This window comes from Spea bombifrons, chromosome 4, assembly GCF_027358695.1.
Source record: "Spea bombifrons isolate aSpeBom1 chromosome 4, aSpeBom1.2.pri, whole genome shotgun sequence".
NCBI classification, from domain to species: domain Eukaryota; kingdom Metazoa; phylum Chordata; class Amphibia; order Anura; family Pelobatidae; genus Spea; species Spea bombifrons.
The window spans coordinates 55,513,741-55,539,120 of record NC_071090.1 but is presented as its reverse complement, the minus strand read 5'-3'; the positions used below and the strand labels follow the sequence as shown (position 1 = coordinate 55,539,120).

At 42.3% G+C, this 25,380-nt stretch overlaps 1 protein-coding gene across 1 annotated transcript; it reads right to left on the bottom strand.

Annotated features, from left to right (window-relative positions):
• Positions 1 to 16,464: 16,464 nt before the first annotated feature.
• On the bottom strand, positions 16,465 to 21,429 carry LMOD2 (leiomodin 2). Its single transcript, XM_053464952.1, has 3 exons — positions 21,039 to 21,429; positions 18,813 to 20,162; positions 16,465 to 16,817 (listed from the first exon to the last, which is right to left on the bottom strand). The coding sequence occupies exons 1-3, from the start codon at positions 21,309 to 21,311 to the stop codon at positions 16,791 to 16,793; spliced, it is 1,650 nt and encodes a 549-aa protein (XP_053320927.1). The 5' UTR covers positions 21,312 to 21,429; the 3' UTR covers positions 16,465 to 16,790.
• Between the last annotated feature and the right edge of the window lie 3,951 nt (positions 21,430 to 25,380).

The window sequence follows — 25,380 nt, the reverse complement described above, 5'->3', positions numbered from 1 at the left end:
CCAGCATAGGTGCCTGGGGGGCCAAGGCTGGTTCGGCTGGAGCATTATGTTGTTATTGTAGCGCGTGCATCTGTTGCCGTAGTTGGTTATGACTCGCCTGAAGCTCTTGAAAAGACTGATTCATAGTAGCCAACTGTTGGGTCAGAGTAAAGATGGCATCAGTAAGTCTTGCATCAGTAAGGCTCCATAGCGGGCTCAGTTATTATGTAAGGCTTGGAGAGAGGAGTCCAGTATGCAGAAAAAACACACCAGGCGAGATGCAACAGGAACTGAAAGCAACAAGGTCTGTATACGGAGCCAGGATCGGTAAACGGAGAGCAGCGTAGACCAGTACACAAGCCGGGTTCAGTTTCACAGAGAGTAGCGTAGTCCAGTATACATGCCAGGTTCAGGTTCACAGAGAGCAGCGTGGTCAAATAACAAAGCCAAGGTCGGTACTGTGACAGGGCTAGGCTAGCTGGCTCATATGTTCGTGATATCGTGACCCGGTAATATTTTATAAGACGTTTTATTGTGTAACCGGCCCAGAGACTGATGTGGCTGCAGCTCCAGCCTTCAAAGGAATAATCCTGTAATCTGGCTGGGGCTCTTAATCAGCAGCACAGCCCTGTCTGCCCAGACGGCACCTGCACTACAGGGGGGATAACACAGGTGGGGGAACCCATTGTATTCCTTAATCCCCTCACCTGATACATGTCACGGACTGGGTCCAAGCTGGTGACTGGAAGGACCCAGCGCGCCCGATGGTTGTTTGCAGGAGTCTCGATGCAGTAGCGGAGTCTGGGGCAGGGCCTGGTGCAGGGTGACCACACTCGCCCAGGCGTAGAGCACCTAGGATAGTGCAGCCAAACACCAGCGCCCTGATATGGCAGCAGATGGAGTCCAGAACACAATGAATCCTGCAGGCACCCTGGAGCAGGCATGAAACATATCACATGGATCACGAGCAGGATGCTGCAGGCTGGGAGAATGAAGGCTAAGCAAAGGGTTAATGTAGCAGACACAAAACAAGCAAGGGAAAGAGAGACCAGGCAAGAAACATGATATGAGATATACACGAGAAGTGGCTAGAAACATGACATGAATAGCGTAAAGTATAAACAGGCACAAGACAAGGAATAAACATAACCTGACAAGACATACATGTTACAGGGCACAACAAAGGACAGGGAAGAAGGCAAGGAACACAGGGGAAGGAGTGAGGAGCCGGAACCCTCGGACGCTTCTCCTATAAGCAAGGATAGGACATATTAACAGGGACATGGGGAGAGGAGAGAGGAACCGGAATCCTCAGATGATTCAAGGAAGAAGGGCAAAGGTACATAGGAGACAGACAAACATGAATACAGAAACTAGCCTAGGACTACAAGATAACTATTGGAGATTTCGTCACATGATATGGCCATAGTATGCTTAGCCCACCACTACGCCAAAGTACTCCAATGACGGTGGGTCCTAACGCTAATCCCTGCTGACAAAGATACAAAACAAACCAAACATGTAAACCAAACACATAGCACTGAGACATACCTTAGACTGCAGACTGCAGACTGAGACAAACAGAACACACAGGTGGGGCACACCTAATAAAGGAAGCAGAGCTAAAGCAAAGAGCCGGAGCAGAAGCAAGGAATGGAAAATAGAACAAAGCAAAAGGAAATCCAGGAATGGATCAAAGCAAAGCAGAAAAACTACAGCAGGACAGATATGCAGCTCCGCAGCCTGGGCAGACCGTGACAGTATCCCCCTCCAAAAAGAGCGGCCTCCGGACGCGAACAGAAACATCAATAGAAGGAGGGCCCGCCCTCTGACGGGAGAACGGAGGAAACAAGTCAACCCAGGAACCAGCATACAGAGTCCGAAAAACGTAGGAGTCCTTCGATGACCAGCACTGCCGCTAGTAGACAAATCTCCTCCAAAAACAGGAATCAGAATGACTGTACAGGATTGAGGAAGTAGTCTCTAGCTGACATTTAGAGCCAGACGAAGGCAAGGTAGATAAGCCACTTGACAAGGCAGACACGGCAGGTAACCCACTTGCTGGGCAGACACAACTGGTACAGGTTCAAGCACAGGCACGGTTTCAGGCACAGGCACGGGTTCAGGTTCAGACAACAGGTTGCCCACTTGCAGGGCACACGACAGGTTGCCCACTTGGAGAATACTCAACCAGGGTAGCCCGGATACAGGCACTCATACTGGGAGTCCATAGTGGGACGCTGGCCGCAACTCAGGAAACCCTCTTTCAGGGTACACGGCAGGTTGCCCACTTGGAGAATACTCAACCAAGGTAGCCCGGATACAGGCACTCATACTGGGAGTCCATAGTGGGTCGCTGGCCGCAACTCCGGAACATGACAGGAAGCCCACCGGAAGGGGCAAGCTTGGCAGGAAGCCCACCGGAAGGGGCAAGCTTGGCAGGAAACCCTCTGGAAAGGGCACGCTCGGTAGGAAGCCCTCTGGAAAGGGCAAGCTTGGCAGGAAACCCTCTGGAAAGGGCACGCTCGGTAGGAAGCCCTACGGAAAGGGCTCACACATCAGGAAACCCTACGGAAAGGGCACACTCGGTAGGAAGCCCTATGGAAAGGGCTCACACATCAGGAAACCCTACGGAAAGGGCACGCTCGGTAGGAAGCCCTACGGAAAGGGCTCACACATCAGGAAACCCTACGGAAAGGGCACGCTCGGTAGGAAGCCCTACGGAAAGGGCTCACAAGTCAGGAAGCCCACCGGAAGGGGCGAGCTTAGGAGGAAACCCCTTTTGATGGGGTGCACACGATTGGATAGCCCTCTGGCCGGGCTGGAATGCTGCAGACAGGTACGGAGGCCCACTGGAAGGGCAGACGGATACGGAGGCCCACTGGAAGGGCTGACGCTGCAAAGTCCACTCCGCGAACTCCTGGCCTTTTACCTGCGGCCATGTGTCACGGACTGGGTCCAAGCTGGTGACTGGAAGGACCCAGCGCGCCCGATGGTTGTTTGCAGGAGTCTCGATGCAGTAGCGGAGTCTGGGGCAGGGCCTGGTGCAGGGTGACCACACTCGCCCAGGCGTAGAGCACCTAGGATAGTGCAGCCAAACACCAGCGCCCTGATATGGCAGCAGATGGAGTCCAGAACACAATGAATCCTGCAGGCACCCTGGAGCAGGCATGAAACATATCACATGGATCACGAGCAGGATGCTGCAGGCTGGGAGAATGAAGGCTAAGCAAAGGGTTAATGTAGCAGACACAAAACAAGCAAGGGAAAGAGAGACCAGGCAAGAAACATGATATGAGATATACACGAGAAGTGGCTAGAAACATGACATGAATAGCGTAAAGTATAAACAGGCACAAGACAAGGAATAAACATAACCTGACAAGACATACATGTTACAGGGCACAACAAAGGACAGGGAAGAAGGCAAGGAACACAGGGGAAGGAGTGAGGAGCCGGAACCCTCGGACGCTTCTCCTATAAGCAAGGATAGGACATATTAACAGGGACATGGGGAGAGGAGAGAGGAACCGGAATCCTCAGATGATTCAAGGAAGAAGGGCAAAGGTACATAGGAGACAGACAAACATGAATACAGAAACTAGCCTAGGACTACAAGATAACTATTGGAGATTTCGTCACATGATATGGCCATAGTATGCTTAGCCCACCACTACGCCAAAGTACTCCAATGACGGTGGGTCCTAACGCTAATCCCTGCTGACAAAGATACAAAACAAACCAAACATGTAAACCAAACACATAGCACTGAGACATACCTTAGACTGCAGACTGCAGACTGAGACAAACAGAACACACAGGTGGGGCACACCTAATAAAGGAAGCAGAGCTAAAGCAAAGAGCCGGAGCAGAAGCAAGGAATGGAAAATAGAACAAAGCAAAAGGAAATCCAGGAATGGATCAAAGCAAAGCAGAAAAACTACAGCAGGACAGATATGCAGCTCCGCAGCCTGGGCAGACCGTGACAATACATCCCCTGTATACTGATGGGATTTGTGATGGGATGTGGCTGATGGGATTGGGTTCGGTGCACATTGAATTGAGATTGTATAAAGTTCTGTGTGTTTGTAATAAAGAGGGTTCTTCTTGTTTTGCTACGAATGGTGGCCTGACTGATCCGTGGATAGCTGAGTGCTATCACTTACTGGTGATTCCTCAGCCCTCAAACAGGGGTACCCAGCCTTGGGTACGGTGACCCTGTAACATTGGTTGGCAGCGGTGGGAAGAATCCCACCACTTCGGTGAAATCCAAACCACCAACTGGGACAGAGACCTCAGATTTATGGAGTGGGTCTATGAGAATTGAAGACGAGAGACACCAAGAGATCTCCTGGAGGTTTGTAGCAATACAAAGGCTACCCTGATTGCGGACTGCAGAGAGATGGACCAGCACCAGGATGCCCCAGAGGAGAGCCTCGGACTGAGTGCTCTACAAAAGAACATTCTATGGCACTTATCCCTGTACCCAGGAGGGGCTACAGGTTACAGATAGACCAGGTTACAGCCGAGGTGTGTGAGCTGGAACATCAGCAGTGGCAGTTAGAGTCTGCGCCTGCAGACTGGAGGGATGATTTCTCCCATCCCCACTTTGAATCATACTGGGCACAGTACTGGACAATGTGGGATCTACGAGTTCCACTCCTGGGGGAGTATCCATTGCTGGAGTGGGAAGACGAATTGAGGGGTCTCATTTATGCAGAGCTCGACCTCCACAGTCGGTACCAGGGTTTCTCCCAGAAGTTAGCAGGTGAAGACCAAAGCGATCCTCTGATGTTGTATAGCCCCGTCGAACCAGGACTGATATATGATGCCTTCCAATTTGACTCGTCCTTTGGAAGCCCCTGCCAGTACCGCAGGGATGCAATCTGGGACAACAGGGCAGAAGTCCTGGGTTACACTATTCCCCCCCGAGCTGGAGGCTACTATGGATTTCCTGGTCCAAGAGGAATGGCAGCTCAAGAGGGACTATAACGAATTGCTGCGGAGAGTGGAGCTCCAGGAATTACAAGGAGACCTAGAGCATGATACCCCAACTTGCAGGAGTGGGACAGAGGTCCTCCACATCTACTCCACAGCCCCTGCCCTGGCAAGAGGAACCGAGGTCCTCGTCGGCAAGAAGAAGCGGAGGAGGAAGCCAAAAGCTCCGACCCAAGTCCCCACCAACAACCCTGGCTGCTCTACCCCGGCGGAAGAGATGACTGTCCCTGCTGTCCGGTTCAAAGTCCCTGGTCGAGTAAGTGGCACAATCCCCCTCACCAAACCCCTAGCTATGCCCGTAGAAGCCAGTGCCCCAGACTGTCCGCCTGATTTCCCGAGTGTCCTGGGAGAAGCCCAGGTCACTGCCCCAGAGGTTCCCTCTGAAGTCCCCGGTGACCCGGTAGAGGCACCGTTCCCTGACCTAGCGAGGATGCCAGAGGGGCTGCCGAGTTCCCTGGGTCCTCTCAGTAGCCTGGCGAAGGCCCTGGTCCCTATCCCTGTGTTCTCCAAAGTGTCCCCTGATTCCCTGAGTATCCTGGGAGAAGCCCAGATCCCTGTTCATATGTATCACCCTTGTCTTCCCGAGATGCCCGCAGAGCTGCCTGGCCCTGCGTGCACCCCTGAATTTCCCCGTGTCCTGATAGCGGCACTTATCCCAGAGAGGGAGATTGAGGGTCTGCGTAGCCCTCCCGGTGCATCGGTAGTGACACTGGTCCCTATCCCCAAAGAGTTTCCTGTGTCCCTGGATGAAATTCAGGTCCCTGTCCCTGATTACACCCCTTCTGTGCCTGAGATCCCAGCAGAGTTGCTGAGTGCACCCAGTAACCCCGTAAGGGTACTGGCCCCCAGCCATGACAATGCCCCAAACCTGCCCGCAAAGACCCTGATCCCTGTGCCTCTTTCTAAGGTGCTTTGTGGCCCAGGAGCGGCACCGGGTGTAGAGGTTGTATTTCCTGTTGGCTTTTCCCAGCTCCCTGCAGAACCACCGGTCTCCAAAGATACCCTTGGTAGCTCCATACTAAACCCGGTACCCATCCAATAGTGTCCCCTGGTTCCTCCAATATCCCAGTAGAAGCCCCTTTTCCTACCTCTACGTGTTTCCCAAGTGGCCCCAGCCAGATCAGCAGGGGTTTCTTTCCATGCAACCGCCCTGGCCTAGCAGCTGCCCCAGACCCAGTTCCCAAGCCCAAGACTAGGGAGCAAGAGTCCCCAGGTGCCCCTGTTACCCCGGTGAGGAGGATAGCCATGTGCCCCCAGCTGAGCTGGGACCGTCCTCCAATTCACAGAGGACTACTGACTATCTTTTTGGGCAAACAGGGCCCTGGCCCACCTTCTATGGATGCTTCTGACAAAAGAGGGCCATGAACTAAGTCCTGCACCATTAAATTTGTCCACTCGGACAGCCTGCAGCAGACCCGCGTGGATCTGCCTGGTCTGCCGGACCGTTGGTCGAGGGGGAGATCTGTGACAGGGGCAGGCTAGCTGGTTTATATGTTCATATGAAGTTTAGCCGGGTCACGGAGCATTTTTATGTCCAGTTCGTGATATTGTGACCCGGTAATATTTTATAAGACATTTTATTGTGTAACCGGCCCAGAGACTGATGTGGCTGCAACTCTAGCCTTCAAAGGAACAATCCTGTAATCTGGCTGAGGCTCTTAATCAGCAGCACAGCCCTGTCTGCCCAGACGGCACCCGCACTACAGGGGGGATAACACAGGTAGTGGAACCCATTGTATTCCTTAATCCCCTCACCTGATACATCCCCTGTATACTGATGGGATTTGTGATGGGATGTGGCTGATGGGATTGGGGGTTGGGTTCGGTGCACCTTGAATTGAGATTGTATAAAGTTCTGTCTGTTTGTAATAAAGAGGGTTCTTCTTGTTTTGCTACGAATGGTGGTCTGACTGATCCGTGGATAGCTGAGTGCTATCTGTATGAGGGACTGACTGGTGATTCCTCAGCCCTCAAACAGGGGTACCCAGCCTTGGGTTCGGTGACCCTGTAACAGGTACACAGGAGATTGGGAAAGCCGTTAAGTAGACCAGGGTCGGGACAATAGAAGGCAGCAAGGTCAAAGGAATAGCCAGGATCGATAACTGTAGACGGAAGGAATTCACAAGGAACGCTATACTCGGCACAATAACTGAGCACTGAGCTAAGCTCAGTGTTGGGTTTTAAACTTGCCGTGACGTCATTCAGGCGCGTTCCCCAGCGTCTCCACTCGGGGACAGATAACGTTTGTTGAAGGTGCACGCGCGCGCCCCTAGAGGCAGACACGATGCCTGTAGAGGAGGAAGGAGATGCGTCGCGGCTAGCGGGTATTCAGGTGAGTGGCTTCGTTGTGGTCCGGGTCTCGGACCCTGACACCTGCGGAGGATCCCCCCAAAGATAAGGACCCAGTTAGACTTGCCGACGCTGCTCATGGTGAAGTTTATGTGTGCTTTGATGGTCCCTTTGGGGCGCATCTGAAACAGGAGGTTTGGGACTTCTCCTAAAGAAGTTTAACCTGGATAGGGTTTTGAAGTCAGATGACAGTAAGAAGGAGGATGGGGAGAAGAGGCTTACCGACTCATACCTCGCACCTTTTTGAATAGGCCAGTGTAGTTGGCGAGCATTTTGTTACATGGTCTGTTTTGTTACATGGATTCTATCCATGAATCGTACCGTCTGTACGACGAGCAGTTCAGCCCGCGTATGGCTATGAGACAGGGTATCAGGTGGGATCACAAGGATATCTCTTTGTGGCTCGTGGTCAGAGCACGGTCCAGCCCTTACTATTGGCCGCCAGGGGCTCAGCGCTGAGCGGATCCTCAGCCTCTGCTAGAAAGGGTACATGCTGGCAGTACAACAACAGTGCATATAAGTTGGGTGCACTCTGCCACTTTGAGCAGAAATGCTCTGGCTGTGGTGGCTCTCACCCCCTCACCAAATGTTTTAAACAACGGAAGCAGGGTAAGATTTCTTCCGGCTCAGCTCCAAGTAAAGGGGACGAAAACAGACATCGAATCCGCCTTTCGCCTCCTGCCTGTCCACCCTGAATGATTCCATCTTTTGGGTTGTCACTGGGAGGGCAAGGTGTTTATAGATTTGTCTCCCAATGGGATGCTCCATTTCATCATTTTAGGGCCCCCTTATCCCCAGAGGGCCCCAAAGTTGACAGAGGGCCCTTTGTCAACCATTACATTTTCGGGTATTGAGTTGGATTTGGTCGCCATGGAGTGCCGTTTGCCACAGGATAAGATGAAGGTTTTGAGGTTTGAGGTGTCTAAGTAGCGGATTTTTCCAATTGCGGTTCAATTGCGCCAGCTCCAGTCCCTGATCGGCAATCTTAATTTTGCTTGCCAGATTATACCCATGGGTCATATTTTCTGTTGCTGCCTAGTGCAGGCTACAGTGGGAGTTCGGTCCCCTCACCATTATGTTCGCCTGGCGGCTGACCACAAGGCCGACCTGGCTGTTTGGGATTCCTTTTTGCAGCAGCGGTCGTTGTTTTTGGAAAAGGGTGTGTGTAACTCTGAACTCGGTCTCTGGACCGACACTTTAGGTGCAGTGGGTTTGGGGGCATTTTTTCAGGGTCACTGGTTGTTTGGGTCTTGGCCTGCCAGCTGGGTGATGTATGCCGCTACTCGCAATTTAGCTTTTTTGGAGTTGCTCCCCATTGTCGTGGCAGTTGTAATTTGGGGTTATTTCCTTCGGAATAGGAAAGTTACCATTTGGTGTGACAACCTTGTGGTCATGCAGGCGATCAATAGTATTTCGGCATCGTCTCCTCTTGTTATTTCCTTGCTGCGGCAATTGGTTCTTTACTGTCTTGCCCTGAATCTATGGGTGTGGGCTGCGCATGTTCCTGGGGTCGAGATTAACATTGCAGTTTCCTTGTCTCGGCAGCAGTGGGTCGTTTTTGGCAGTTGGCCCCCGAGGCGGATGCGGCAGGCTATCAGTTATCCGGATTGGGTCTGGAGGATGGGAGGAGACATGCCATGACGTTGATACCTTCCACATGGTCCGCATACGAGGTCTGGAAACAGTTGTGCGGCTTTCTGGAGTATGTGGGTAACCCTGTATACTCTGAGGGTAGGAGATCGGTCCTGTTGTGGTTTATTGGGCAAATGTTTGCAGAGGGGGTTTCTGTCCCAGCACTGAACTGGAGATTGGCAGCTTTGGCCTCCTTTTTTAAGTTTGCGGGGAAGCCTGATCTCACTAAGTAATTTCTGGTTAGACAGGCCCTGCGCGGCTATCTCAAGGGTTTCAGTCAGGTTGATCACCATCGCCCAGTCTCTTTAGCTCTTTTATCCAGGATGGTGGGGGTATTGCCGTATATTTGCAAGTCCTCCTTTGAAGTGTCATTTTCTCTGGCATTTATTTGGGCTTTTTTGGGTGCTTTTCGCATCAGCAAATTAGTTAGCCCTTCTAGGTACCGTTGTGGTGGGCTTATGCTGTCGGATGTGGGATGTTCTGATGATTCTGTGGATATTGTTATCCGGCGTTTGAAGACGGATCAACAGGGAAAAGGTTTGAGGGTATCATTGCTGTTCCTTCCTGGCTCCCCGGTGTGCCCAGTGGGTGCTTTCAAGGTATTTATGGCTGTAAGGCCTGCTGGTGTGCATTCACTGTTGGTTTATTCTGATGGTTCTTCCCTCTCCCGTTATCAGTTTGTTGCAGTTTTTAAGAGGTGCTTGTCGCCTCTTGGCCTCTCCCCTTCGGACTATGGCACTCATTCCTTTTGCATTGGGGCCGCCACGAGGCTGCTAGATGGGGTTTGTCGGATTCGATCATGCGTCGTTTTGGGCGCTGGGAATTGACTTGTTTCCGTTCATATGTTCAGCCTCACCTTGTGGAATATGTCTGGTAGATGGGTGTTGCCTTTCTGCCTTGCCTTATCTATCCCTTGCCACGTGGTTGCTTTAGTGCTGTCTCTTCTTTTCTGTGTTCTGTTACTTATGTTTATTCTTGTTCAGGTAATATGACTTAAATAAAATAAAAATAAAATAAAAATAATAATATAAAAAAGTATATATATATATATGTGTGACAGGGAACAGGGCATGGTGGTGGATAACATGTACATTTCCCACAAAATACTGCAGTGCAATGTATTCGATAACCCCAGGGAGAATGTTTTGTTACCAACAAAATAATGGTAATGTTGTAGTTATGTTTGGGTCCCTGGGGTGGAGCATTTGGAGAGAAGGGAGGGCCAGTGATCCACTCCACAGTTTACTTGCAGCAGGTGATGAAGCCAGTCCAGGAGTTCTGGTTCTCTCAGATTGTTACTCACCTGTTACCAATGAGCAGCAGGGGGCTGCTACAAAAAGGAGCCCTGTGAGTTATTCAGGTGAGAAACATACAAGCAGTGAGTGAGACTGCATTTTCTCCTAACAAATCTGCTGAACGGTTCCTAAACGAAAAAGGTCTGTGCCAAATGTTTTTTTTGTTGGTAGCGGGTAAGCCGTCCAACGATAGTTAGTTGCTGTTTGTCAGTAAGGGCTTTTCTTTTTGTTTGTTTTATTTATGTTTGTTTACAGACCTTTTAATAAAAAGGACTACAATTCTAAAAATAATTTAGCCTTATGTGGTATTTCAAACCTTAAGACTGTGTGGTTACATGATCCCAGCTCACAATATATATATATATATATATATATATATATATATATATATATATATAAAATAAACAAATTTCACCAAATGATTGGTTACCTACGAAGGTTGCGTTTATTACAGACAACGTATTTTACTTGCTACTTATGTGGACGGGACGACGGGGTGTTTGTAAGGTATTTGTGGTGTTTTATTCATTTGCCTTTTTATCCCATATAGGTGTTGCTTGCTGTCAAGTTTGGATCCTCGGGCACTCATTTGTGTTCTGGGCTGCTCATCGGGCCTCCATCCAGAGCGCGGGTGAGAAACTGGGTTTCCACCCTTAATGGGGTCACTTCCGCTGGATGGGTGTACAGGGTTTATGTTGGTTGGGGTTGTCGGACCAAATTTCCCATGCTGTTCTTTCTGTCGGGCCCCCTCAGGTCTTGGTCCTTCATCTCGGGGGTAACGATCTCTGCTATGTTCCCCTCCAGGATCTGTTGCGCGAGATGAAGGCTGATATTCTCTCTCTCTCTCTCTCTCTCTCTCTCTCTCTGTCTCTGTCTCTGTCTCTGTCTCTGTCTCTGTCTCTGTCTCTGTCTCTGTCTCTGTCTCTGTCTCTGTCTCTCTCTCTCTCTCATCACCTTTTTCATAGGGATGGTGTTTATCTCACTTCCATTGGGCTGGATTTATTTAACCTGTCGGTTCAGTCAGGTGTGGAGAGGGCTTTGGCGGTGTAGGGTCATCAATAACATGCAAGGGGTCCCACGTATTGGTTGTGGCAGAGGGTCCCTCCCGGTCTGGCATCAGTACGGGAGTTGGCCATCTGGGGTATGGCAACTCGTCTGGCAATGTTGCAGGTGATTTTAATAAAATCTGTGACCGTTTTAAAATCCAGCAGGTCTCCTTGTCTTTATTGGGTGATTGATGATCGGCCATGCCAATGTCAAGTATTGGCCTGAAGGGGACATACACACAGGGAATGACTGGGCTGGCCATAAATTGCCCAAATGTTAATGTTATCTGTTACCCATCCCAAGGGGTATTTATTTCTTAACAGGAGGATTTCCCTTCAGTTTTACAAAAGTTATACAGAGTGAAGTTATCGGCCACCCTCCCTTGTTTCGTTGTGTTCTGGGTATGGCAGGGGGTCCCTCGGGGTCTGGCCTCAGTGCGGAAGTTGGCAATCTGAGGTATGGCTGCTCAGGTGAAATTAGCTGGATGGCTACATGCAGGACACCCCATGGGATGGCCCTGAGGAGTTCACATCGGTTTCGCTACCATGCAGGGAGGATGCCGGTAAACCTTCTTAACATCGGTTTCGCCTGTGCCAGCATTCCCGCGGGATCCCGTCCTAGTTGGTTTTTGCACTTTATTATGATGTTATTAGCTGGAGCTAATTGCGAGATATTAATATGTTTACATGTTTGAAGTTTATGTTTATGAATGTTGCAGGTGTTTTTAATAAAACCTGTGACTGTTTTAAAATCCAGCAGGTCTCCTTGTCTTTATTGGGTGATTGATGATTGGCCATGCCCATGTCATGTAAGGTCCACCGGTGCGAAACTTGATGTTCATTTTTCTTATTGTATGCTGGTGTCTTATTCTTCTTTGACTAATAAAAATAATGATAAAAAATAAATAACTATATTAAAGTGGGCTGATGAACTCTCAAATAGAGCATTCCATCGCCCTAGGCCAGAATAATGATGAGGATAACCCTAAAAAATGTGTGCACCTCCTGGTGAATGTGAATATTCTATCTATCTTTTACTACATTTTACTACATAAATACTGTTTACTTATTTTCATAATTTAGGATTGGGCTTTTGGCATGTATATGGCCTATTAATTATTATTTTACTTTGTCAGTTTGTAGCAGAGATACACACATGTAATGAACTGCATCCAATTCTATAAAATCTGAATATCAGAGTGTGAATACCATATAGATGCTCCAGATTTTACTGTAAGAAGTATTTTACTTTTAAGGATAATGTAGCACAGGAGTGATACTGAACAGCTCAAATTTAAAATATATTTAAGTGTTATTACAGAACTTAGATATATTGATCAAACTATGAATTTGTCATATGTAACTTGATTATTGCAGGAGACTTACTTTCAACACTAGGTCTAACTTTAGAGGTCTTGGAATTGTTGGAGATTAAGTGGTAGCAGACTTATAACTAGAGAATACATGATATTTTGGTTCCTTGGATGGTTTCCAGGGTACAAAAGGCTCAAGCTGAAACACTTGTAAATCCTAGCATACTCTGCTACAGTTCTCTATGTGGCATTTATTTTTCCAGTGAGAGTGTACACATTAAATATATAACGATATAGATAAAAAGAAGGGTATACTGAGCAATGGGATGTCAAATTATACACAATATGAAGATCACCCTACATAACATGCACAGGATAACCGCCATACTTTCCCCTTATCTACATTATTGTTCAATGTATAGTGCAACAGTAGGTTTCTTTTTTTCTGTACTTGCAATATGGCTGTAATTTGGGGCTAACGTTTTTAAAGCACAAATAATCGATTATGTTTTTTTTTTCTTCTAAACATATTTATACTGCTATTATGGCTGTACTCTCTTGAAGGCAGCTTTGTGTATGCCACGGGCAAAAAATTTACTATAGTAAAAGTACGAAAGAAATACAAACAAAATATTCTTCCGTAAACACTGCCATTAACATTTTATGAATAGACTCCATTGTATCTGAATCATATAATTCAGATTATACCTATCTGAAATACCCTATTTAAATATATAAAATGCTTATATTGTCAGTGTTGGTTCCCTGCAGAGAACAATAAGTCAGACATCATGTCACTAGCCCAGCCAATATCCCCTCCAATTGCTACACAGTGTAAGGTTGCAGTTGATCTTATAAGATGAATGGAACGTGCAGCTGTTGTTGGTATTTTGTCATCCCTTGTGTCAAATGCAGCAGTAAATAACATTTCTTTTTACGTACTCTTTAAATAGATATTTTAGCAGACCATAGCTATTTTGCCACATCATTAATACATTACTATATGTTAAAAGGAAATGGGATGCATCTTATTCGGGAGAAAGGTTGATGTCATCACTAGACATCATGGCATAAAGCACTCCTATGATTCCCTTTTTTCAGTAGTTCAGTATCATAGGGACCCCTGCATCCAGCCAGACTTTCTGTATCATATATATTATATCTTATCATAGGTCTTAACAGAGCTAGAGACTGTACTGTATGTATATGGATAATTCCCTTCATGACTTCATTCAGCAAAGTGGGTTTAGTCTCCCCTGCAGTGTTGTGCATTGTTTTGTTTTCCCGCTATAAGTATATACCCTGAAGGTTTCACCATTTTACTGGGGAGCTAATCTAAAAAAATATGAAAAATGGCAGCGAGCAGGTCTTTTAAGGGAACCCTCATCATTCTATGTTTTACTGGTGTCAGATAATGCCAGATTAAGTCAATGTACGGCTTGTGGTAAATAATTGCGGCCTCGGTTTTAATCACCCAGTCGAACATTCTGACTAACGGGAGTATAGCATTTCTACAAAGAATCAGCTCAGTGTGGTGATTGTGCAGAGAAAATCACACCAAATATCACATGACTGACAACAAAGGCAGGCTTCAGACCTGCAGATAAAGGAGGTTTATTGGAATAAATGGATAAAAAAAAATTTGGTCAATGCTAACCTACATTACTGTCTACAGCACTGTAAAATATTTTTTTACCCCATGGGACTTCCCTTTTGATAAGGTGAACAAAAATTAACACCATCAGATCAAATGTTAGACCAGAACATTTTAACTCTGGGCAGAGCCAGTCTAGGAATTAAAACCAGCCTTTGAAATAATTAAATGCCCCAATAATTTTTTTCAGAATAGGGGCAAACCATGGATTTTAAAAATGTATTTGAAAAATGCATTAGTCAGAAATGAAACGCAAATACATATGGAAACACATTGTTCCTAACATGATAGTGGACAAAGAGATCATGTAATGGGTTGAGACCAACTGAAAGATCACCAGTATAATTCCAATAATGAAGAGAGGGGGGTTAATTAAAATATAAAATTAACTTTTAAAATTGTGTTAAATAGCTGAAAACAAAGTTATTTAAAACACAGAAATTACTTTCAAAGTAGATACTAAAAAGTAAAAATAAACATGTAGCTCCCCTAAATACAGCTAAAGTGTATGAGGGAGGAGGACTTGTGGATGATCAAGCTCCTCTGAAATGTCCAGGGGGTCTATATATCACACTAATGTGAACAACCCCTTAGATAACAAGTTCTAAAGTTACCCAAACTTACTATAGATTCTCCTTATTATTTTGCATACGATTGTTCAAGTTATTTGTTACATAGAGGGCAACCTCTCCTTCTTTTCTGCCATATCTATACTTTCTGTACAACATGTATCCTGGTGTGGCAACATCCCAACTATTTTGCGCATTGCACTACAACCCCATCAAACTTCTTTGGGGTGTGTGTATATGTATGTATAAATGTAAAGCTATCCCTGGCCATCATCATACCCGTGCCTCACCACAATCATTATTCCCTAACCACCATATTCATAACCCCTATCCTCATCATCTTATCCCCCCCATCAGTTCCACTCCCTACCATTATCATATTGTACCACAATTATCTCCCTACATCTCAATACCCACCCATCATCTTCCCAAACAAGCATATTCGTCCTTGTCCTTGGCCTCCGAGTCTGGAAGTCTAGTGTCATATCTGGTGCAGTGCTAACTGGCAGAGACACAGTGGGAGTTTGATTAGGAGATCTGTGCATCAGACAGCACAAATCTCTTTTGCTCCTCCACTGCACTGGCGGCCATGTCCACATGCATTATTGGATAGCCAGACTCAAGATAGGCCTCAGGTGAGGCGGGAAACTTCCAGGTTTCCCGGTAGGCCAGTACAGCCCTGCCTCTGGGCATTGCAACCAAAGCAGGTACATTTAAGCTATTAATATACTCCATCTAAATAAAACTTTTTAAGAGGCTCCAGATGGCAGACACACACCAGAAAGCTTTACATAGAAACATAGAATTTGATGGCCAATCTAGTCTGCGCATTTTTTCTGATTTTATGGCTCAGACCTTAATCAGTCCTTAGTATTGTCTTAGATTCAGGATAGCCTTATGGCTTTTCTATGCATATTTCAATTCCCCCACTGTATTAGCCTCTACCACTTCTTAGTGGAGGTGGTTCCATTTATCTACCAACCTCTAATTACATATGTTTGTAAAGGCCTCCTTCCAATTGTATTTCTTTTGTTTAGAAATAGTATGTAGGAGGGAATAACACAACACAAAGAAATACTAAAGAATACTATATAATATTTTTGCTTTGATTTTCATAGGACTATCTTCATATCTGTGCCAGTCTCTGTTTAAAAAGAAAATGTATGTCCACCTGGCATCACAATGACCATTATACTACTATGTATTATACATTTTACTTATGCTTTACCATGGCAAATATGGATAAACCTGTCTCAAAAAGCCAAAGTAGTGGTGACTCTACTGATTTACTTGTTTATTTAGGTAGCCAAAAGGTCATTTCTAAGCAAACATGATGCTTTTCTTTCACTGCAGCTGAGTTATGTTCACTCAATCATATCATATCAGTAACTGTATACCAAAGGATTTTGGCAATGTGAAACCTCACATCTTGTGGTCTTGGGCTCAAGGCCCACCAGCATAAAAATAATCATATTATCCTTGTCTTGCCTATTCAGCTTGTCACTCTACAGGGTATTCACTAATAGTTCACCATTCCTGTTTTATATAAAAACAAACAATAATAAGCAATATCCACTGTTTGTGACTGTATGCAAATGACCATTTATGTACGTAAAAGACAATGATGCCTAATGATACAACCTTATTTATTGCATGTACATAGAAAAATACAAGCCACAAATCAAAACATTTTAGTGCAAAAAGCAAGGTTTGTGACAATTATCCATTACAGATAAGTATATTTTGTAATAAACAAAACAAAAATTAATTTACTCAATATTTACATATAACTACTACCTTTTATCATACCTTGATGCATCAAGTCTACTTATAAACTCATGAGAAATGTCTACTTTAAACTTGTGTGCACATTGGTAGTTTAGTTTACTGCAATTACTTTAGCAAAGCTCTTTTTTTTTTCTTCATAAGAGTCGTCTGTCGTTCAGTCCATAAATTTATCGAAGATATTCTGGTACGTCAACCTATACAAAAAATAGAAAGTAATATTTAATATTTACTTAAGCACTGCTAAATTACAAGCATTGTTTTTTTCATTTGCCCTAACATGTCCAAATGTATATATAAGAATTCGGCTGAAACAAGATACAACGTGATTTGACTTATATTTATTTGTTGCAGTTCAACTGCATGGCTGATTGGAGAACAGGCACATTATATATTTTACAAAAACCCTTGATGGCTGAACCTTGATGCTACAATTGTGTTTAGGCAAACTATATTTCTTCTCAGAAACGTGTAAGTTTACTTTTTACAATTACAATGTTATCCAATGGAAAGCAGAGCAAGCAGATTATACATTCATTGCTCTAACAAATAGAAAAAAATATTTAAAAACTAGTATTCCAAGCATTATAAACATATTTGCTTACTTGAATAAATCACATCACGGACACAAGGTTTTTAAAACATTTTCAGCCCTATATTTACAGGTTAGATTTTCTTGTGTTCTACAAAATCCAATTTATACATTGTGCATTCCTGCTGTGGAAAAGCTGAATGTATCTTAAATCAGCAGTCCCTGGCTTGTATTGAATCCTCCGAAAGTCTAATGGTAAATATATACCAGATGGAAAGGCATTATAAAAAAAATAATGTTATTGAATACTATCATTGATATAATATCAGTGATTATAATACATTTAAGTTATTTTTATATCTCAAACAAAACTAGATTTTTGATTATGTATCCTTTATCATGAAAGCATGCCTATATCTTATTCAGATTGTTATAATAGGTATCATAAAAAAGTTTGGCGGGGGCAAACACAAAGTCAAAGGGAAATTTTGTATCGACCCATAAAACATATAACCTCTAACCAAACTTATGTAATGTAACTTACTCAATGGCTAGGTCTGACTATCAATTAATTTGATTGTAGAGGAATGTTTGCAGACTGCCGACTCTTACAACAACATAACTGAAACGTTTTGGATAAATGTGTTCTCTTGTGGTGGTCAAACACAAAGCTTAGTTCTGAGTCATATTAGAAATAATATTCTAGTTCCAGCATTCTCAGCTGTGTAATAATAAAATAGACCTTCCAAAACTTTTTTATAGTAGCCACAATATCACTTGGTAATATCAGCCAGCTATGATCACGGAACTATGTCATGCTCAGAATGCTACCCTCAGCCTAAAGTACTCCAAGCTATGAACAGATGTCACCCAAAGAGTGAGGCAACCAAAGCTGTATGACATAGGCTTTAAAATATTAAGGCAATAGTTTTTCTAGTGTTCTATAGTCACATCATGTGATTTCACATTTTATTCTGGTTGGGTTTCAACATGTCCTTCCATTCTTTTCCTCTCAGACCACAAGGCATGAAAATAGTTTATTATCTTAAAAATTTAACCACATAGCACTCTACATAAAAAGGATGCCATAATAAAGAAGGTAGACCAAAAAAATTGAAATCTACATGTGATACGTTTTGGTAGGAATTTATTAATACAATGTATTATTGATTTGTGTCCATGGTGATTGCATAAAATCAACAGGATGCAAAGTCTTCTAACAATACCCACCCATTTTGGGCAACTTAAACCAAAAGGAAATGTGGCAAAGAGATACGTTTGAAAAAGTAAAGGTAATGAGACCAGCATATAAATACTGAACAATGGTTAAAATGCTTCGTTTTGAAAGATAAATGTTTAGTTCAAGTTTCCCAGCATCAATCAGCAAAAAGATGGAATTCAAATCATAAGCGATGACTAGGAAATGAAGAGGTGAAAATAAACTAGATGTGTTCCTATTACTAAAATACAATGGAACAATAAAAGTCAAAAAATCCAAGTCCCATAGTAAATTCATATGTATCTAAACATCTGAAATAGTGTTGTTCATATAAACTGGACTTTAATTAAAACATTACTCTTGAAAGGAATTAAAATCGTGTATCACCATATTTCTTCATACGTTATAATAAAGAGAACTTTAATCAGTCTAGAAAGATACCTTTCTTAGCTGTTTAACACTGCTTCCCCTAATGGCTTCCATGAGATCATCACGTGCTGATCGCTGGGGTGTAGAGGGTCTTGACGTTTCTTCTGCTTTATTCTCTGATATTGATCTTAAAGAATTTTTTATATCTTTTAAGATATTGTTCTGTTCCTTTTTGCACTTTTTGCCTTTTGACTTATGTCCAGTTCGTAGCTTCTTGGCAGATCTTTCGTGTTGTTTAATAACCTCTGCTATGTTTCTAGAAGGGATCTTTTTTTCTTTAATCAATGGAAGCATTGGAGGTGGTGGAGGAGGAGGTGGCGGCACTGGTGGAGGTGGTAAAGGAGGAGAGGGAGGCAATGTATTTTCTGGTGGAAATTTCCTAGAAGGCTTTGGAGATGACCAAGGTGAACCTCTAGGAGAAGAATAAGGTGAGACCCCTGGAGTTCCTCTTTGCAAGGTCTTGGTCCTCAAATTAGAAGTGGGGTCATAACCTGACTCTTTTTGCTCCTGCATTCTTTTCTGTCTCTGTTTGTCCATATTTCTGGTAAGGATACTTGTCATAGACATCCGTGGTCCTGGAAGTTCAAAGTGATATCCTAATTTGACAACACTTGTATTATCTCTCAGCAATTTTGCTATTTCCATCTCCACCTGACTTCCCATGATATGTCTTTGATTGTGAAACCTCAATTCTGTCAACACATTGTTGTTGTACTGTAAAGCTCTCATAATGGCCAAAATTCCCTTTCCTGTGATGAAGTTTGATTCTATGTTTAGGCTTGTAATACTTCTATTCACTCTCAGCATGCTAGCAATAGCAACGGCAGCATTGTCTTCAGCATGGGTGTTTGCTAAACTAAATATTTTTACTTCAGTATTCTCTTTCAAAGCTTGAGCAAATGATATAAGTGTCTCTGTTGTAATATTTTCTATGTTGTTTAGGTTGACTTCATATGTGTCAGGATCATTCCTTCTAATATTTTCAAGAACATCATCAATGACAGTTGGATTGGAGAGTGCAAAACCACTCATTGTCTTCTGGTTTGGTGTCTCTTCTGTTTGTCTGCAATTTTTTTCAGCATTTCTGCTATAGCCATTGCATGCATTGTTATTGTTAGTCATTTCTTTGCATTTTGAATTAGGAATCTGGTCAGGACTTTTTCTGACTTCAGATTTCTCATCTTCTTTCATTTCATCCTTGCAATTTTCCTCAACTTCACTGACTACTTCATCTTCTTCATCTTCCTCTTCTTCTTCTTCCTCTTGTTCCTCTTCTTCAGTGTATATCTCCTCAGAAACCTCACTGTTACTCCCTGTGAAGTCATCTTCTTCACTTCCTTCTTCCTGTTCATCTTCCAAATTCTAAACAGTAAAAGGAAAAAAAGCGCTGAATTCTGTTTTATTTTTCTGCTTATATTACCAAAAAATGCATTTTTCCTTATGTACTATGGATTACTTTAATTCTACCTGCCAGTTTAAATCACTTTGCTTAAAATGTTCTTTAACTCTGCAACTGCACCAATGTTTAGTAAAGTTTTAATTCTTTTTAACTTAAATTCTAAAAATAAATTTAGATTTTTTTTTTCATTTTCATGGAACATGTAGATTTTCAGGGAATACGGGGTCTTTTGTCCCATGCGATGCTTATCCAGCACATTATCTTTTCCTGCTTCAACCAGCCACAGTGTAATTATTGAATAGTTAAATATAGAAGCAACATAATCCATACTGATAACTACCATGTCTGGAACAATTAAATACCAAAGTGCAGTGCAGGCTGAGCCAACAATCAAACAGATCTAGCTGCACGTAGACAGTGGGTTTACCAGCTTAGTATCAACTCAAGAATAGTTTAACAGGTATGATTAACAAGCCTAATAGTCTTCATTGTTTTCACTACTAACACAGCAGGAAACAACTGGTGGCTTAATATTAACTAGCCAGCACCCCTTTACACTGCCAATCCATCTTATCAAGTTTAAACCACACGTTGATATTATGGTCATCAAATTTTAAATATCACGTTGAGGCAAGGACAGTATTAATAATCTGAAAATATTACCATGTTTATAATTTAAACTGGTAATAACAGAACCATTAATTTTCAATATGATGTGCTACGGTAACTAGTACTAGTAACTACTGTATTTCCATATATAATATTGCAGGATAAAAATGAAATAGGGGTCTAAAATGATATTGCACAGTAAAATAATTTGAACTGTATTACAAGCCTACCTTCTCACATGCCCCACTCTGTTCCTTCTCCAGTAACTTTTTGGTCTCCTTTTCCCAGTAGGCCATTAGGGCTTCTCTGCTAAAGTTTGCTGTTGGGGATTTCTCTGTTAAGCTTTTTTGCCTCATCCCAACTGGAAGATTACGGTCAGGTTCAATATCCTCCAATTCTCTTTCCAACTCTTGGAGCTCTTCTGGGGACAGAGATGCCAATAATTCATCTTCATCAATATCTTCATATTTACTAATTTCTCGCCTATATCCAAAGGTAGACATGGTCCCCCTGAGGTAGTTTAAAACTTTGGAAAACCAGAATTACCAGGAGGTAATTAGCCAATGCAAAAAGACAGAACAATATGAAAGCTGTGTGCTGTGCCTTGTGCAAGCAGCCACTGGCCACTTAACAGGCAGGAGGCAGCCTTTTAAAAAAAGGCTCAATGGGTGTTCCCTCAGTACAAAAAGCGATGAATGCATACTCTATTTCAGCCTCAAACGTCAGCTGCAGAAGGACATAGACAATATGACATCACAAGTAAATTCCAGACTCTCAGACTGAGGGATTATTGACATATGGACGTTACCATATAAAGTTGAGTGTGAACAAGAAGTAACTTACATGAATTAACAAAAGCTAATAAAGAAATGTTGCTTGAACATTTGCAGTTTTTCTTTTTTTCCTTTGAAAATAAAATGTGTCCAGTATTGTTTGATCTTGATCTGTATTCAAATGCCATTTTAATGAAGTGTAACACACTGCAATTAAATGTAAGAACATCAGATTCCAGGTGAATTCTTAATTTCAACCTAAACAACAACATATTTTAATGCTGATATATCGTTGCATGTAAAAGGCAAGTTTGTATATAATGACTAACCACAGTTGTGTTATTGACCTATAAGCACAATAGTTATACTATTAATGTGTGCACATTACAAAACAAATGTTATGGTCCTTGTTCGTAATATTGTAAATTATTGAAATTAGTTGATAATACTTTTATTATTGTCCTAGTGATAGTCAAATAGTTTTGCTAATGTAGCACTGAAAAATTCTTAACATGGACTAGTTAACCCAATAATGATCAGAACCACTGGTGTGTCCATGTAGCATTGCTTAATGAAGGATTCCTACCTATATGTTTGCAGGCATTAGTTTAAAGCAGCGTTTAGGTTGATGTCATATGTGTCAGGATCAAAACAACAAACAAACAAAACACAATATTCTATTGCAAAGTGGCAACACTAGAACAATCAGTAGGAATTTGTAAGAGTTGGTATTATAATTTTAACAGAATGTACACGAAGCATGAGAATGTTTTGGGCTCTAGGATATTACATGACCACTACAAATACTTAACAAATCTCTCTGGACTTTGTGGTAAATGGCTTTTTAACGACATCCATAAGGAACATACATGACAAAAATACTTGGGCTATCAGACTGTTATATTTTATCTAAATGCCTGCTACAGTGGACATTTCACAGAATGTGTTTTGTACAGTATATATATATATATATGTGTGTGTGTGTGTATTTATATATATATATATATATACTGTATGTCTTATTGCATACATTGACACGTTCTCTCTATATGCATTTGAGTTGAGCTGTGTGTTCTATATCGTATGATCTGAATGTAGAACTGTTAATTCTTCTTCCTTGTCTTATACCTTTTATGTACCTCTCACTAGTAAAAACAAATAACATTAATAATATACAATTTAAAATTCAGGTTTATTTAATTGCAAAAAAACAAAAAAATACACTTGTCAATCTATGATTTTAGAGGAACCTGGCAAGTATTTGTATTTTATTATATTATTTATGTCGTTACCTGAGCACCTCACACCTGTGTTTCACTGAACAAAGGCTTCATACAAATAATGTATGTCTATGCTGTATCACCAGATATTCCTTTTTCCATAATGAATGTGCAGTATCTATATTTAAATACACTACAATTCTGTTTTCATAATTTTATCAAAGTAACAGACTTCTATAGCAAAGGGTTAAAGCCATATGTAGCAGGGTCATCTATTGTCCCCTAAATGTAAACATATGTGAGGTTAATGTGGTTTAATCACTAAATGGGGGTAGTTTAAAGGTAAATTTAGAGAACAATATGGTTTTAACAGTATGCAACTTGTCCTTAACTTCTCACAGATACAATTCACTGGAGGAGTCATTCAAAATGCATAGTAAAGATGGCAAGTTCAAACCATAAGTTGCCAATTCACCTGTAAACTAAAAACATGCTTTATAGATCATGCAAAACGTACTCAAACATATATTCAAAAATAAAAATAGAATTTTGGAGGCTAATTGACTCTTTCACTAACTACCTTGTCTTGGATTGGCATAAGACACATATCCAAATCCATCCGCACATGCCCCACCATGGAACCCGCTCATATACGGGGGATGAAGTGATCAGGGATATAGATATAGCCACAGTTTCTCATTTGACACAATTACTCACAGCCCAGAACTTCCTGAAGAGGATGACTCCTTATTGCCTGCCACATACTATATCATATTCTAGAACTGTGATCCAAAGCTACAAACCACTCCAGACCCTGGAATACTATAACACACGAATGTTTAATACTAAAGCTCTGAACGTTTTCAATAAACCGCTTACTATGCTGAATATAGTTCCACAATTATTTCCACAAATTGAAAGGGAATGCTGGACATGCCAATAAGATTACCTTCATATCTGCTCCAAAGCTTATGGCTCCTAACATTCAATAATGAAAATTATCCAACAGGTTACTGACCCCATTTTCAATCTGATGCTGGCTGCAATTCTATGGCATTCTACACCAAAGCACCAAAATACAAAAATCACTTTTCTTTCACATGCTTCATGCTGACAAATTATAATGCTGACACATTGGAAGACCCCAAATCCTCCCCTACTTACGATATTGATAACAAAATAAATTGTCCATCTGTGGACTGGATGACTTGTTTTAAATTACCCAGGGTACTGGGTACCAAAATGGATTTCACGGGCTTCCATCTGACATCTGATAGTCTTCTTCTTTCTATTAGGCATTTCAAAGATTCAGGCAGGAATGACCTCACACCACATCTAAGATGCAATGATTCCTTTTTTCTTTAGATTCCCCCTTTTCCCCCTATTTTTGTTTTTACATATGGTGCAAAAGTTTCCTTTATGCATTATTTTCTTGTTTTTTTCTATACATTAATATTTACTTTATGTTATGTGTGATGTACCTTCTTCTTATATCAATCTACTGCTCTAAAAATATATATATATATATATGTTAAATCAATCTAGTGACATCCCAACCACATATTTGGCTTGGTACCTCGTTAAAAAGGGTAGGGTGTCAACATTAGCTAGAAAGAGTGCAAACCATATTGTTTGAAGAAAAATATCATTGCTATGTTATGGGGGAATACAAAGGAATATCAATATTTTATTTAAAAATAAATACACATGACCGTTCTGTTAAAAGTATATACGTTTAGCTAACCCAAATAGAAATTATAGTGAAGTTGTTTGTTTATAACAGTCATTTATCTATGTTCCGTAAACACATGACATTCATTTTTTTTTAACCTTGTGTTTAGGCACTCTATGGAATGCTTGTAACTGTGAAGAACAACAATGACTCTGTTATCTGATAACTTACTGAATCCCTACCATACACCAGTCTATTTTATGCTGATAACACTGAGTGCTGAAAAGTTCCTGGTATCTGGAAAACTATTGTTAGCAAATTCCTCATGCCAGCATCCCTTCCTCCAATCGTGCTCTACAGCTGTGATGCTGAAATCTCTTAGTCCCATATGTCAATTAAGCTGGATATATGAAACTTATACAAATAAAACGGCATTTAAGTTTTCTTTAAAACAATATTTATACAAAGGTTTTCTAGTCCCTTTCCCTATTATTTTCTTAGGTACTCTTACTCCTTATCTTGGATGAAAAAGGTGAACAGGGCACTCTAGTGGTAGGGCTACAGAGGATATCAGGTCCCCAATATTTTTCTTCTATTCAAAAGAGGGCTTGCTCTTCTAGCCTCCTAAAAGAGAGGACCGCTAAAGTCTTTGGAGGAGTGGCAGGCAAAATGTACAGTCCGCTCCCTCCATGGAAAAGTTAAGTCTTCAGCAACCCAGCTCTGCATTTTGGGGTTTTTTTTCATTGCAAAAACCATTTCAAGTGCAAAACTATACCAAAAACAAAGATGAACTAAAACAAAACTCCAAAGTGTGACATTTTGTGTATGTGCCATTTCTGTCCCTAGCCCATGGCTGGTGTTGTAAAAAAAATTCCCCTTCACAACCAGCCAAAGGCCAGGTCACATT